The 12,626-nt window shown below is 52.7% G+C and overlaps 1 protein-coding gene across 1 annotated transcript in view; it reads left to right on the top strand.

Moving 5' to 3' along the window:
* Positions 1–456: 456 nt before the first annotated feature.
* The window catches only part of LOC311428404 (uncharacterized protein), a gene marked incomplete at both ends in the record, with an annotated part of 51,359 nt that continues 39,189 nt past the window's right edge, over positions 457–12,626 (top strand). The window contains 2 exons of the mRNA XM_084539873.1: positions 457–787; positions 892–1,121. Coding sequence (XP_084395999.1) covers positions 457–787; positions 892–1,121 — 561 coding nt within the window. The remainder of the gene's footprint in view (positions 788–891; positions 1,122–12,626) is intronic.

Genomic DNA, 12,626 nt, shown 5'->3' on the forward strand with positions numbered 1-12,626 from the left:
TTCGTCGTCCCAGCCGTGCCGCCAACGGTGGCTGCCTGGCTGCTGCCCTCCCTCCCCGGAGCGACGGCGCTGCCCTTGCAGCCCCCGCAGGTACCCACCCTCCCCTCCGCGCTGCCCCAGGCCACCGTCTGGCACGTGGTGCCGGGGGTCCAGGGGCAGGTGCTGCAGCTCCCCGCCGGGGTGCAGCTGCCACCTGGGGGGCACCTCCCAGCCCAGGGGCACCACCTGCAGCTTGGGCAGCTCCCCGCCGGGGGGCAGCTCCCTGCTGTGGGGCAGCTCCCCGCCGTGGGGCACCAGCTGCAGCTGGTGCAGCTCCCCGCTGTGGGGCAAAACCTGCAGCTGGTGCAGCTCCCAACCATGGGGCACCAGCTGCAGCTGGTGCAGCTCCCCGCCGGGGGGCAGCTCCCCCACACCGCTCCTCCCTGTGCCCCCTGTGTCCATCAGTGGGGACAGCCCATGGTGACGGGGACACTGGTACCCCACCATGCGCTGGGGCTGGGGCCCAGGGCCGTGCTCCATGGGGAGCTCCTGCACCCCGCAGGCACCTGCCTGTTGCAGGCCCCCGCCCAGCGCAACCCCCCGCCACCCCTCGTCCCGGGGCCTCCGCTGCGGGGGCAGGCGCTCCCCACGCCCCGCACCCTGAGCAGCAGCCGGGGGCAGCTGCCGGAGCCCTGCTTGCACGCCGTGGGGCTCAGCGAGGACCAGGGGCCCCCGCTGCCTGGCCCCACTGCCCCCAAGCCTGCCCAGGCTCCAAGGACCGCCAGCACCCAGACGGCGACGCCTGACGGTGAGTTTGGGGCTGGCACAGCCGGCCGCTGGGCGCCCCACACCCAGGGGCCATGGGAAAGCTGACATCGCCCGTCTTGGGGGATTTTCTTGCTTCGTCCTCAGCGGCGACAGCCCCGCAGGTGCCTGAGGAGCCCCCGCAGCTGCCCGAGCTGGGCCCTGATGCCTTTGCCGAGGCCTTTCCAGAGCTGGCAGGGGACAGCCAGCAGCTGCAGCACATGCAGGACGAGCTCCTGGCCGACCTGGACATCCCCATCCCCGGCATGGAGGAGCTGCTCAGCTGGCTCGATGCCGTGGAGCCCCAGGACGCCTTCCCCGATTTGCCCAGCAGTCCTGCCCTCAGCCGCTTCCTCTCGCAGCTGCCCGACCTCTGCGAGGACATCGAGGAGCCGAGCACGCAGGGACTGGAAGCCACAGGAGCCCTCGGTGAGGTCCCCTCAACCCCTGGGCTGCGCCCCGAGAAGCTTGAGGGTGGGCTGTCGCTGCAGTCCCCCGTCGTGCCAGCAGTGAGCCCCCCGCTCAGCCCTGCAGCCAGTCCCCTGCCCAGTGCGCTTAGGAGCCCCCTACCCAGTCCACCCCTGAGTCCCCCCAGGAGCCTCCCTGACACCCAGCTCCTCAGTGCCCTTAGTAGACCCCTGCCCCAACCCCCCCAGCGTTCCCTCAAGACCCGCCCCAACCCCAAGGTCCCCAGTGCCCTTAGTAGACCCCAGCCCAAATCCCCCCCGAGTTCTCCCAAGAAACGCCCCAACCCCAAGGGCCGCAGTGCCCTTAGTAGACCCCAGCCCAAATCCCCCCCGAGTTCCCCCAAGAAACGCCCCAACCCCAAGGGCCGCAGTGCCCTTCGTAGACCCCAGCCCAAATCCCCCCTGAGTTCCCCCAAGAAACGCCCCAACCCCAAGGGCCGCAGTGACCATAGGAGACCCCTGCCCAAACGCCCCCTGGGTCCCCTCAAGAGTCCCCCGCCTGCCCCTGCGTCCACCAGCACCAAGCGGGGGGCCAAGCGCCCTGCGCCCAGCAGCACCCCCGGGACAGCGCAGAGCTGCCAGCACAGGAGGCCGACGACAGAGAACCCCCCCGGCAAGGAGAGGAAGACGCTGCTGGGCCAGGCTGGCCAAGGCCGCAAGAGACCGTGCCAGGGGAAGACGGGTGGCAGCAGCACGGTGGCTGGCAGCAGCAGGGAAGCAGGCAGCAGCGCGCAGCAGCTGGCGATCAACAGCACCACGGCACCCAGCAAGAGAGCGCGAAGCCCGGGGGCTGCAGGGGGGCAAGGAGCAGCGGCGCCACCTCCCCGCAGAGCGCGGCTGCTGCCGGAGACTCCGAGTGGGGAGCCCCGTGCCGTGCGGCCCCAGGACAGGCTCTGTCCCCAGGCCAGCGGGGCCAGGACGCTGCAGCGCCAGCAGCCGGGGACAAAGACCCCCAGCGAGACTTTGCAGCCGCTGGGGGCCAGGGCCAAGGCGCTGGGGCCAGCGTGCCAGCTGGCCTGTGTGCAGCCGCAGCCCACCTCCAGCAGCCCCAGCAGCATGCCCAGCGCCCCGCCGACAGTGCCAGGCTCCAGCTACCCGTGACCGACCTCGGGCTTCTCCTCGACGGCCCCCGCAGCACCCAGGCAGGCACAGAGACCTCTGCAGGCACGTGCTCCAGCTTCAGCCACGCTCCTCAGCCCTTGCCCCTCTCGCTTGCCCTCTCCCCTCTCTCGTGCTGGAGCTAGGGGATGGGCTTGCCACTCACAGGGATGGCAACAGCGCCAATGGCAAATGCGCGCGCGCCTCACCCAGGAAGGTGGCAATGGCAAGCTGGGGAGATGCTGGCAGCAGCTGGGCTGGGAAAGCTTGGCCATGGCAACTGCTGCTTGGGACACCAAAGGGCTGAGAGACAAGACTTGCTTCTTCTTTCGGGGCATTGCTCTTCTTTCCTGCCTTCTGGATTAAATTCCTCTCCTTAGGTGGTCACTCAGCAAGGCCTCTGCCTGCAGAGCACTTCTTCTTGCACTGGCATGCCAAGGGGATAAGAACTGGGAGGTCTTTGGGATAGCAAATGATCAGTGGGATGGGAAGTGATGATGGGGATAGCAATTCATTGGAATGGGAAAAATGGGTTTTATTTGTATTAAATTTAAATTTTTTAATTTTCATTTAATTTATTGGTTTTCTTATTTATTTAATTAAATCCACTTTATTGACTGTGTTGTACGGTATGGCATTGTTTTATTATTATAAAATTATAAGTATTTAATAGTATTAAATATTTTTATATATTAATATCTTATAAACTGTAAGTATCATTATTTATTATTTTGTTGGTTTTTATTCCTTTTCTACCCTATTAAACTCTCTTTATCACAACGCACTGGTTTGGACTTTATTTTTCCTTCCGAGTCATTCTGGATTCACTCCAGATGGGGGGACACTAGCGAACGCCTGTGTGCTTCAGATCCAAGGTCACCTTTGCCCTCATTCAAGATACATATTTGCATCTGTTGTTGTGAAACAAAATTAACAACAGGAACAATAAAGTTACCTACTTGCTAGCAGCAGCTCTACATTTGCTGGGGTCTGCTCTGTGCATTTTGAAGACCATTCCATGCTCTTCAGCCCCTTCAGGAGGAAATGTATGGTTCTAGGAAAATGCGTCTTGACCTGATGCAAAGCTGTGACGCAGCCTGCAGCTGCTGCAAGCCCTGGCATTTTACCTGCAGCCCCTCCAACAACTCTGATGTTCCCTGCATCGACTTCAACCACTGCGGCAGGACCTGAGGCCCCTCAAAGCCTTGTCACACACCCTGCAGCCCCTCGAGCCCCTGGCATGGTCCCTGCAGCCCCTCCAGCCCCTGGCATGTTCCCTGCAGCCCCTCCAAGCCTGGCACAGGCCCTACAGCTGGCTCCAGGGACGACCCCGTTGCTGTCTCAGGCACCAATACACACAAGGGGAAGGAATGGGGAAGGAATGCATGCAGAAGTCATCTCGTTTCGGAAGGGCAGAAAGTCCTCCCAAGAAGAGGAAGGAGCAAGAGGAAGGCGAGGCAGCCTACCCCAAGGTAGGGCCATCCCAGGGCACAGGAGGCTGTTGGAAAGGAGAGCAGAGAGAAAAGCATCAGGAAGCAGGTGATCCCCATCCCTGGGCGAGCTGCGAGCCATGGGACAAGATTGCAGCTGTCCTCCAGGCGAGCACATTGTCAGCTGGCTGCTGCGCTGCTGGGACAGCAGCTGCGGGAGCCTGGCAGCAGAGGGCAGGGAAGCCAAGCAGCTGGGATCCTTCTCTGGGGAAGGGGGCACTGAGAAAGCGCTTGCAAACGGGGCACAAGCCCTCAGCCTCTGGAGGCGTGAAGGAAAGGGATCCCTTCTGGGAAGATGCTGTGGGCTTGCTGAGGCTCGAAGAACAGATGGTGCTGGCTGCTACCAGCGTGCTGCAGCAGCGGCAAGACAGAGCCGTGGTGGTTTTCCTCAGCTGGGCAGCTGAGCTCCAGCACAAGCGCTCTCTCCCTGCCCCTCCTCCAATGCCAAGGGGAGAAAAGAGGCTGGCAAGGGCTCAAGGGCTGCCAAAAGGACAGGGAGATCACTCCACAAGGAGCGTCACGGGCAAAGCAGGCTCAGCACAGCCTGTTCCAGTCCAGCCCGGGGCCTGCTCCTGCGGGGGCTCTCCACAGGCCGCGGCCTCCTCCAGGCCACAGCCACCTGCTCCACCGGGGGCTTCTCCAGCCACAGGGGGGCTGCAGCGTGGAGATCTGCTCCACGGGGGACCCATGGGCTGCAGGGGGACAGCCTGCTCCACGAGGGGCCTCTCCCTGCACAGGCCGCAGGGGAGCTGCTGCTGTGAGCCTGGAGCACCTCCTGCCTCCTGCTGCACGGACCCTGGGGGCTGCACAGAGCTTTCTCACTCCTCCCTGAGCCAGACGCTGCTGGGCAGCAGCTTTTGTTCCCTTTCTTAGATGGGCTCTCCCCCAGGCGCAAACATCATCCTTTTGCTCTGCGTTCTGGGCAGCAGCGGGTGGGTCCCTCCTGGAAGGAGCCTCCTGGAAGCGGCTCTGAGCTCCCATGGGGCAGCTGCTGCATTCTCCTCACAGAGGACACCCCTGCAGCCCCCCGCTCCCACAGCCTGGCCACGCAAACCCAAGCCAAGACACCGAGCGAGCCTCCCTGATTGCCAGCCAGCAGCTGGCTCAGCCTGGGACCCCAGGCCAGTGCCCACAAGACTCTCCTGGGCCTTGAAAAGCAAGCCTTGTGGGGACGGAGCACCCACAAAGAACGGACTCACACAACAGGACTCCTTGCCAACACTGCCTCACAGACACCTGGGCCTTGAGCGGGTAGCTCACCTTGAGCGAACTCATTTCCTTCCCAGTAGCTGAAATGTGCCCTTTCGGGGGCATTTGGGGGCTACAGCGTGCTGCTGAGAGGGTTGTTGGAGCTCCTGCAGGGCAGTGCTTCCACTAAGGCAAGGCCTTTTCTGCATCTTCTACTGCCCTGCAAGCGAGGATGCTTGGGGCACACAAGAAGCTGGCAGGGGACACAGCTGCAGGGATTGCAGGGATTCCTAAAGTCATAGCCAAATACAAGAAAGACAGGAGGACGTGATGCTTCCGAGAGAAAGGAGCTCGCTTTGGGGTCCAAATCCATCCCTTTTTCAGGAAAGCAAGAGATGCTGTGCATTTCTCTCGTCCCCCTGAGACAGCCACTGGGTGACGATGGTGCCAAGTGTCTGGAAAGAGACCTTGCTTTCTCAGGCCCAGGTGTCCAGCTGCACACCAAGGCCGTCCCTGGCTTCCAGGCGCAGTTGCCAGGCCCAAGGCCGAGCTCCCCTGCGAACCCCCAGCCCAGCAGACCTTGCTCCTGGCATTGTGGAGCAGCCATTTCACGGCAGCCTTTTCTCCTGGCAGTCAGCTTAGCGCCGAAAGCTCTGTCACCGGGACACCCGAGAGCCGTGGCAGCTCAGCAGAGAGTCACTGTCAGCCTTGGAGCTCACAAAGGTGGGTGGCCGCAAGTGCCCTGAGCGTCCAGCTCGCAATGAGGACTGCTGTGGCACTCAAATTGTCACCTGTTTGCTGCGATGCTGGGATACCTGCTCTGGTAGCCTGGCATCAGAGGCCAGGGAAGCCAAGCAGCTGGGATCCTTCTCTGAGGCAGGGGACACTGAGAGTGGAAATGGAAATGGGGCACAAGCCCTCCGCCTCTCAAAGGAACCCCTCAGATGTTTTGGTATAGTAAACTTACGTATATCTGTGTGACTCTAGACCACAACATGTTAGTGTTCTGGTTTGTCCACTGCTTTGTTGTGGGGGCTTTGAGTTGGCCTCTACTCTTTAGGTGAATGCTGACTTCATATCTATGGTGCACTTTATTCTTAAAATGGGAAGTTTCTACCAATTTCCTGTCCAAAGTTCCTCATAAGCCAACTGCAATCATCATTTCAGATGTATCTCCCAACTTACACATTTCCTAATTCTCCTTGATATTTACTCAAGAAATGCATTTTCACAGAGACATCATATTTTTCTCTCAACTGGCATCTGGCTGAGCAGAATGATGTCCTTTAATTCCCTTCCACACAATAGGCAACTTGTTCCTTCTGTCTTCTGAACACTTCCTCCTAAGTTCAATGTGAATACAAGCGGCAGAATTTTGCCTCATGTCTTATATGTGTGGCAGGGCTGCCCTGTCAGGTGTATTTATACTGGAGAAAAAAAAAAAAAAAAAAAAGAATAGCCATACATACCATATAACCACTTAACTTTTTCAGTTCTTCTGTTAACAGTGCATGAACATGGGGTTTTGTTGTTTTATTGTTTGTTTTAAACTCCTGACTGCCATATAGCAAACATGACAAAAAAAAAAAAAAAAAAACACCCTTTGTTGAGAATCTCTAAGCATGGCTCTACTTTGTATTATCAAATGTCACTTCACCTGAACCATTTCAATCACAAGGGATATCCTTCTGTCAGGCTCGGTAGTACTTCCCAACTTTACGTCACCTGGAAATCTCAAAGCTCATATGTAATTTTTAGTCTTCGGCCACCATATCCGTACTGAACATACCTAAATTTGAAGTCATCTCTGCTCTGAATAGGAGGTTGGTTTTTCAGAGCTCCCTTCCAGCCTACATTTCTCCATGAGTCTTTGCCTCCTTAGCAGCTGCAGTTTCAGAACTGTCTCTGAGAATCACTACAGGTAACCTCTCCTTTGCCGGTAATTCCCTCTTCGAACAGTGTGAACAATTGCAAACTCCCTTGATTCACTTGCAGCCCCAAAGCCCAAATCCATAGATAAGGTATCAGAAGCTCACAGAAAGTGAAATAGATGTAGTTCATCCCCTGTGTAGGGGAACACTGGTCCTACAAAGGCAAGCTACTAAATTCTCTGGAAACAAATTAGCTTTAATAAATTATCTTGTAAATTCCACATTACCCGCTACTTCCCTAGTCTTATCTCTTCTTGCTACAAAACTTTGCCCAGCGTTGATGTCAAACTAACAGGCCTGCACTTGTCTGGATCACTCTTTACATTCTCCTGGACAGAAGTATATTTGTTACTCTCCCATTCTGGGGACTATCCCTCTATCCCTGATTTGCACAGTTGTGATGTATTTTTCCTACTTGAGTTGTTGTTCTGTGTGCCAATGCTGTTAATAGGCTAGGTAGATATCAGCTTGTCATTTTTCACTTGAATCACTGTAGATTTTTATTTCACCTCAGATGATGTTGTGCCTAGTGCCCTACCCTCATTTGCAATGGGAATCCTGTCACTGCCCTTAATATCACATTGTTGTTGCTGTTAGATGCAGGAAATAAGATTTGCAGCATTTGAGACATCATTAACTTTTGATCTATTTTTGCCTCGAGTATGCAACTGTCCTAATTTGTTCTCTTTGATCCCCCTGGGTTCTGTGGCTTAAGTATCATTTACTATTATTGTTTAATTTCCTATGTGAAATTAAGTTTCACCTAGGTTTTGGGTCATTCGTACTTTATTTTTGCAGTTTTTAACCTCTGAAATGTACCTTTTCTCATTGCTTTTTTCCCATCGGAATTTTGAATTTTAACTCTGCCTTCTCTGCACTCCAGTCCCAGAGATGCTTAGTCAGACTCAATGATTCATTTCCTTAGATTTCAAAGTTTGCATTTGTAAGCCTCAAAAATTTCGTTTTAAGCCTGGTTTTGTTTTATGTTTTGTTTTATCAGTTTTATGGTATGATAAGCTTTTGCTTCCACTGAAGGGTAGAAGTCATTATGAATAGTGCCAACAAAACAGAAACATAACAATGAAAATGATATTTGAATTCAGAATAGGTATTTAAAAAGTTCACCTTCTCCAGCACAAATGGGGAAAGTAAAATCAATAAATAAATAAATAGAGCAGTCCTAAATCATCAAAACTGGCCAAAGAATTAGAAGAAGCACTATTTTTCCAAGGCTGCAATGTTTTCCATTCATCTCACTGGGCCAGCAGAGCACTAGAGAGCTGGATGCACTGAAGTCCTGGCTCATACCCTAAATGACCTGCAGGAAGATCTTCTTATCTCTGTCCCCCCGTTTCTCCTTTCAATCTCTGTTTTGTCTGTTTGTATCACTAGCTATCAAAGCGCTACTGAGATATGCACGTGCAGCACCCAGCACAACCTTGTTTCAGGCTCCAGTGGGACCTTTAGGCATTACCATCCTATAAACAAGTAACAGTGATAGTGAGCGTAATTACAGTCGTCAAACTATTCCAGCTCCACTTCATTAGCCATGCCCTGAGCTAAATAACATTTTAATCAGTCTGATATGTCACCTGTGGCTTTCTTCACTGTCACTTGCAATCCAGCAAACTCCTTCCTTCATGTTTCTAGATTAGACAGAGGGTTCTTAACTGCAGACATCCACTTCCCTGTTCAGGAAGCAGTGAGACCTTTCATCTTCACCCAGAATTAAGATGATATCCAAGCATCATGAGACACAGCGCGTGTGTCTCCTAGGCCCATCCCATAAGAGCAGGACATTTACCTCACATGAGAAGAAGACTTAATGCAGAGGCAAAGCAAGATACTCGGTGTCAAAGCCATGTCTGGATGATCATTAAAGACAGATCAAAATTACCCAGTACAGGAGGAAAATCTATCATTTGAAGAAGATTATGGTCTCTGATTATTAGTTTCAAAATTAGTTTTTTTCTTTGGATTTCCTCTGAACTTAAACTTAGTTTGGAATGCCTTTGGTTTTGAATAGTTCTGAAATTGTATTACTTCTCCTAAGTAAGTTGATAGTCTGTTCTATTTACGTGAAATTCAAATAATATTGTGAAGGATCTGCCATCACTTTTACTGTGTGCCAGGCCGAGAGCCTTCCTGTACTTAAAGGCAACCTATAGGAAAGCTGGGGAGGGGGTCTTTATCAGGGCCTGGAGTGACAGGACATGGACTAATAGCTTTACACTGAAAAGTTAGATTTCTAATATATGTTAGGAAGAAATTCTTTACTGATAGTACTTCACATCCAGCCACTCCAGCCCCTGGCATGTTCCCTGCAGCCCCTCCAAGCCTGGCACAGGCCCTACAGCTGGCTCCAGGGACGACCCCGTTGCTGTCTCAGGCACCAATACACACAAGGGGAAGGAATGCATGCAGAAGTCATCTCGTTTCGGAAGGGCAGAAAGTCCTCCCAAGAAGGGAAAGGAGCAAGAGGAAGGCGAGGCAGCCTACCCCAAGGTAGGGCCATCCCAGGGCACAGGAGGCTGTTGGAAAGGAGAGCAGAGAGAAAAGCATCAGGAAGCAGGTGATCCCCATCCCTGGGCGAGCTGCGAGCCATGGGACAAGACTGCAGCTGTCCTCCAGGCGAGCACATTGTCAGCTGGCTGCTGCGCTGCTGGGATAGCAGCTGCGGGAGCCTGGCAGCAGAGGGCAGGGAAGCCAAGCAGCTGGGATCCTTCTCTGGGGAAGGGGGCACTGAGAAAGCGCTTGCAAACAGGGCACAAGCCCTCAGCCTCTGGAGGCGGCGCCTGTCAGGCGTGAAGGAAAGGGATCCCTTCTGGGAAGATGCTGTGGGCTTGCTGAGGCTCGAAGAACAGACGGTGCTGGCTGCTACCAGCGTGCTGCATCAGCGGCAAGACAGAGCCGTGGTGGTTTTCCTCAGCTGGGCAGCTGAGCTCCAGCACAAGCGCTCTCTCCCTGCCCCTCCTCCAACGCCAAGGGGAGAAAAGAGGCTGGCAAGGGCTCAAGGGCTGCCAGAAGGACAGGGAGATCACTCCACAAGGAGCGTCACGGGCAAAGCAGGCTCAGCACAGCCTGTTCCAGTCCAGCCCGGGGCCTGCTCCTGCGGGGGCTCTCCACAGGCCGCGGCCTCCTCCAGGCCACAGCCACCTGCTCCACCGGGGGCTCCTCCACCCGCAGGGGGGCTGCAGCGTGGAGATCTGCTCCACGGGGGACCCATGGGCTGCAGGGGGACAGCCTGCTCCACCAGGGGCACAGCCTGCTCCACGAGGGGCCTCTCCCTGCACAGGCCGCAGGGGAGCTGCTGCTGTGAGCCTGGAGCACCTCCTGCCTCCTGCTGCACGGACCCTGGGGGCTGCACAGAGCTTTCTCACTCCTCCCTGAGCCAGACGCTGCTGGGCAGCAGCTTTTGTTCCCTTTCTTAGATGCAAGATCTTCTTAAATTCAGTCCAGCCAAGTAGGAAAAGTAAATGTGGACAGCTGTATCTTGGCAAAGAAGATAGTAGGGAGCAAGGAGGTTCAGCAGTCAAGATGGAAGGTGATGCCATGAGGCTTACAGGCTAGTAATGTTCTAGTGAAACCCAGCCTTCCTAAAGAAACCTGCCTGACTACTTGATGTGAGTAACAGACTCTGTTCAGCTCTTTCCTAACATAGAAACGGTGCTGACTGCTTCTTCAGAGTAACAGAAGTTCGTGATACTACTGAAATAGTTGTGGTTCAGATGTAGATCTGATTTCTCCTAAGCACACTGAATTCACAACTGTTGATCCTCCAGAGGAGGCTTTGCAATTGAACACCTGGAGAATAGGTAAATTTCCCGCTGTTGTTCTCCTCTCCTCTTGTTTTGTTTTGTTTTGTTTTGTTCCTAGTAGCATAGGCTTAAGACTCTGAAGAAACAGGCTGCTTTTTTTCATTTCCAGCACTGGCTGTTCCTCCTGAGCCCCGCCTTCTATTTTTGCAGTCATAGGATATGTGAATGTAAATTCGTGGAGAGAGGTAGAAAACTCTTTCAACTGGTGTTTTTTCGGCTATGTGGGGAGAAGAAATAGAGTGGCTTTGAATATTCTGGCTCTTATTCAGAGCAGCATGTGGAGGGAGACAGATGCGTTTGCTTTTTTAGTGCAATGGCTTCAGAAGCAAGAGGGGAAAAAGCACTTTCTCTGGGAGCTGAAGAAGGTGTCCTAATCACCGGAGAGGTTTCTAAATGGCATATCTTTGCGAGCGTTCCTGTAGTCCGGAGGTTTTTGTTTGTTTGTTTGCCTTTGGAAGGTTTTACTCTTAATATTCACGTCCTTCAGCAGAAGTGAGAAATGTGATTTTATTTTGTGCAGTGTCGTGGACCCTCCGAAATCTCCTGGGAACGATGAATACCTCGCCCAGTACCAATGTGATGACGGTGGAGACAAGGAGAAAGCAAGAAGATCAAAAGAACGTGACCTCATTTCAAAAGAAACCGTTTTGTCCGGCAAAGAGTCTTGTGAGCCTGGTGAGAAATTGCGGCATACTTCCTCTCTCGAGTCTGACACTGAATGTAGCTCTAAAAACCTTTCCTCCTCAGCTGTTACAGAGAGATGCCAAGATACAAAGGACAAGACTAAAACCACTGAGAAAGAGCATTACCAAAGCAAGAGGGAACATGCTCCTAGTGAAGAGAAGGAGAGTCAAAAAGCAGGTCCTTCCAGCAAGAGAAGGATAAAGTTGAATACAAAGAATACAAACTTGAGCTCCTGATTGGCTTCATGCTGAACTCTGTGCTGTTCTTGTCCTAATCTTGGTCTCTCCATAGATAATGTGGTTTAAATCCAAATAGAATCGTGCGATGAGGAAGATCTCACTGCAACAAATTCAACATCTAAAATCAAAGTTGACATTTTCCGTGATTTTCTTCCTGAGCAGAAGTGTGCGGTACTCCTTTTATATTAACGTAGAGATTATTTCAAACAGTCTTGAAGTGCTTGATGACTTAACAGTCTGCAGATTTATTATCAAATCAAAAAAACCCCGACTTGGTAGACTATTTTTTTCCCAGTTTTGAATGACCGCTAGGAAGAAGGTTATTCCGGCATCAAGAAAGTCATGTGGAATGTAACAAAATTTACTGAACCAGTAAGTAAAACTTATATTTTTCTATTTGTTCCATTGTTTCAACTCTTCTGACCCTTCTGGACGGCATAGATAACAGAGGGGAGATCGTGGTAATCGGAGCTACTAACAGACTGGATTCTATAGATCCTGCTTTACGAAGACCAGGACGCTTTGGCAGACACTTCCTCTTCAACTTGCCAAATAAAGAGGTGAGAACTTAAATTCAACGTTAGTGCTACCATGGCAAAGTCCAACTTTATAGGAAAAAAAAAAAATATTGACAACTTGAACAAAAGAGTGATACGTGGAGACACTGCGTTGTTCCATGGAGGACAAATCTGGTACTGGATATATATGGTCAGGATGATACCACCAAGTAGTTAGTTCTATAATCAAACCTTTCATTCCCAAAGTTGTACCTGTTTGCTTAATTATTTAGTCCACTTGGGTGTTTTCATCATGAAGTTGTGTTTTTGGTCTCAATCCTTCACTTATGAATGAATAGGGGACGTGTTTGCATTTGATTGTGCCCCTGCTCGGTGGTAGTAGTTTGAGTCATAATTCTTTTCTTCTTTAT

Source organism: Aythya ferina, assembly GCF_964211825.1.
Source record: "Aythya ferina genome assembly, contig: HAP1_SCAFFOLD_72, whole genome shotgun sequence".
NCBI lineage: Eukaryota > Metazoa > Chordata > Aves > Anseriformes > Anatidae > Aythya > Aythya ferina.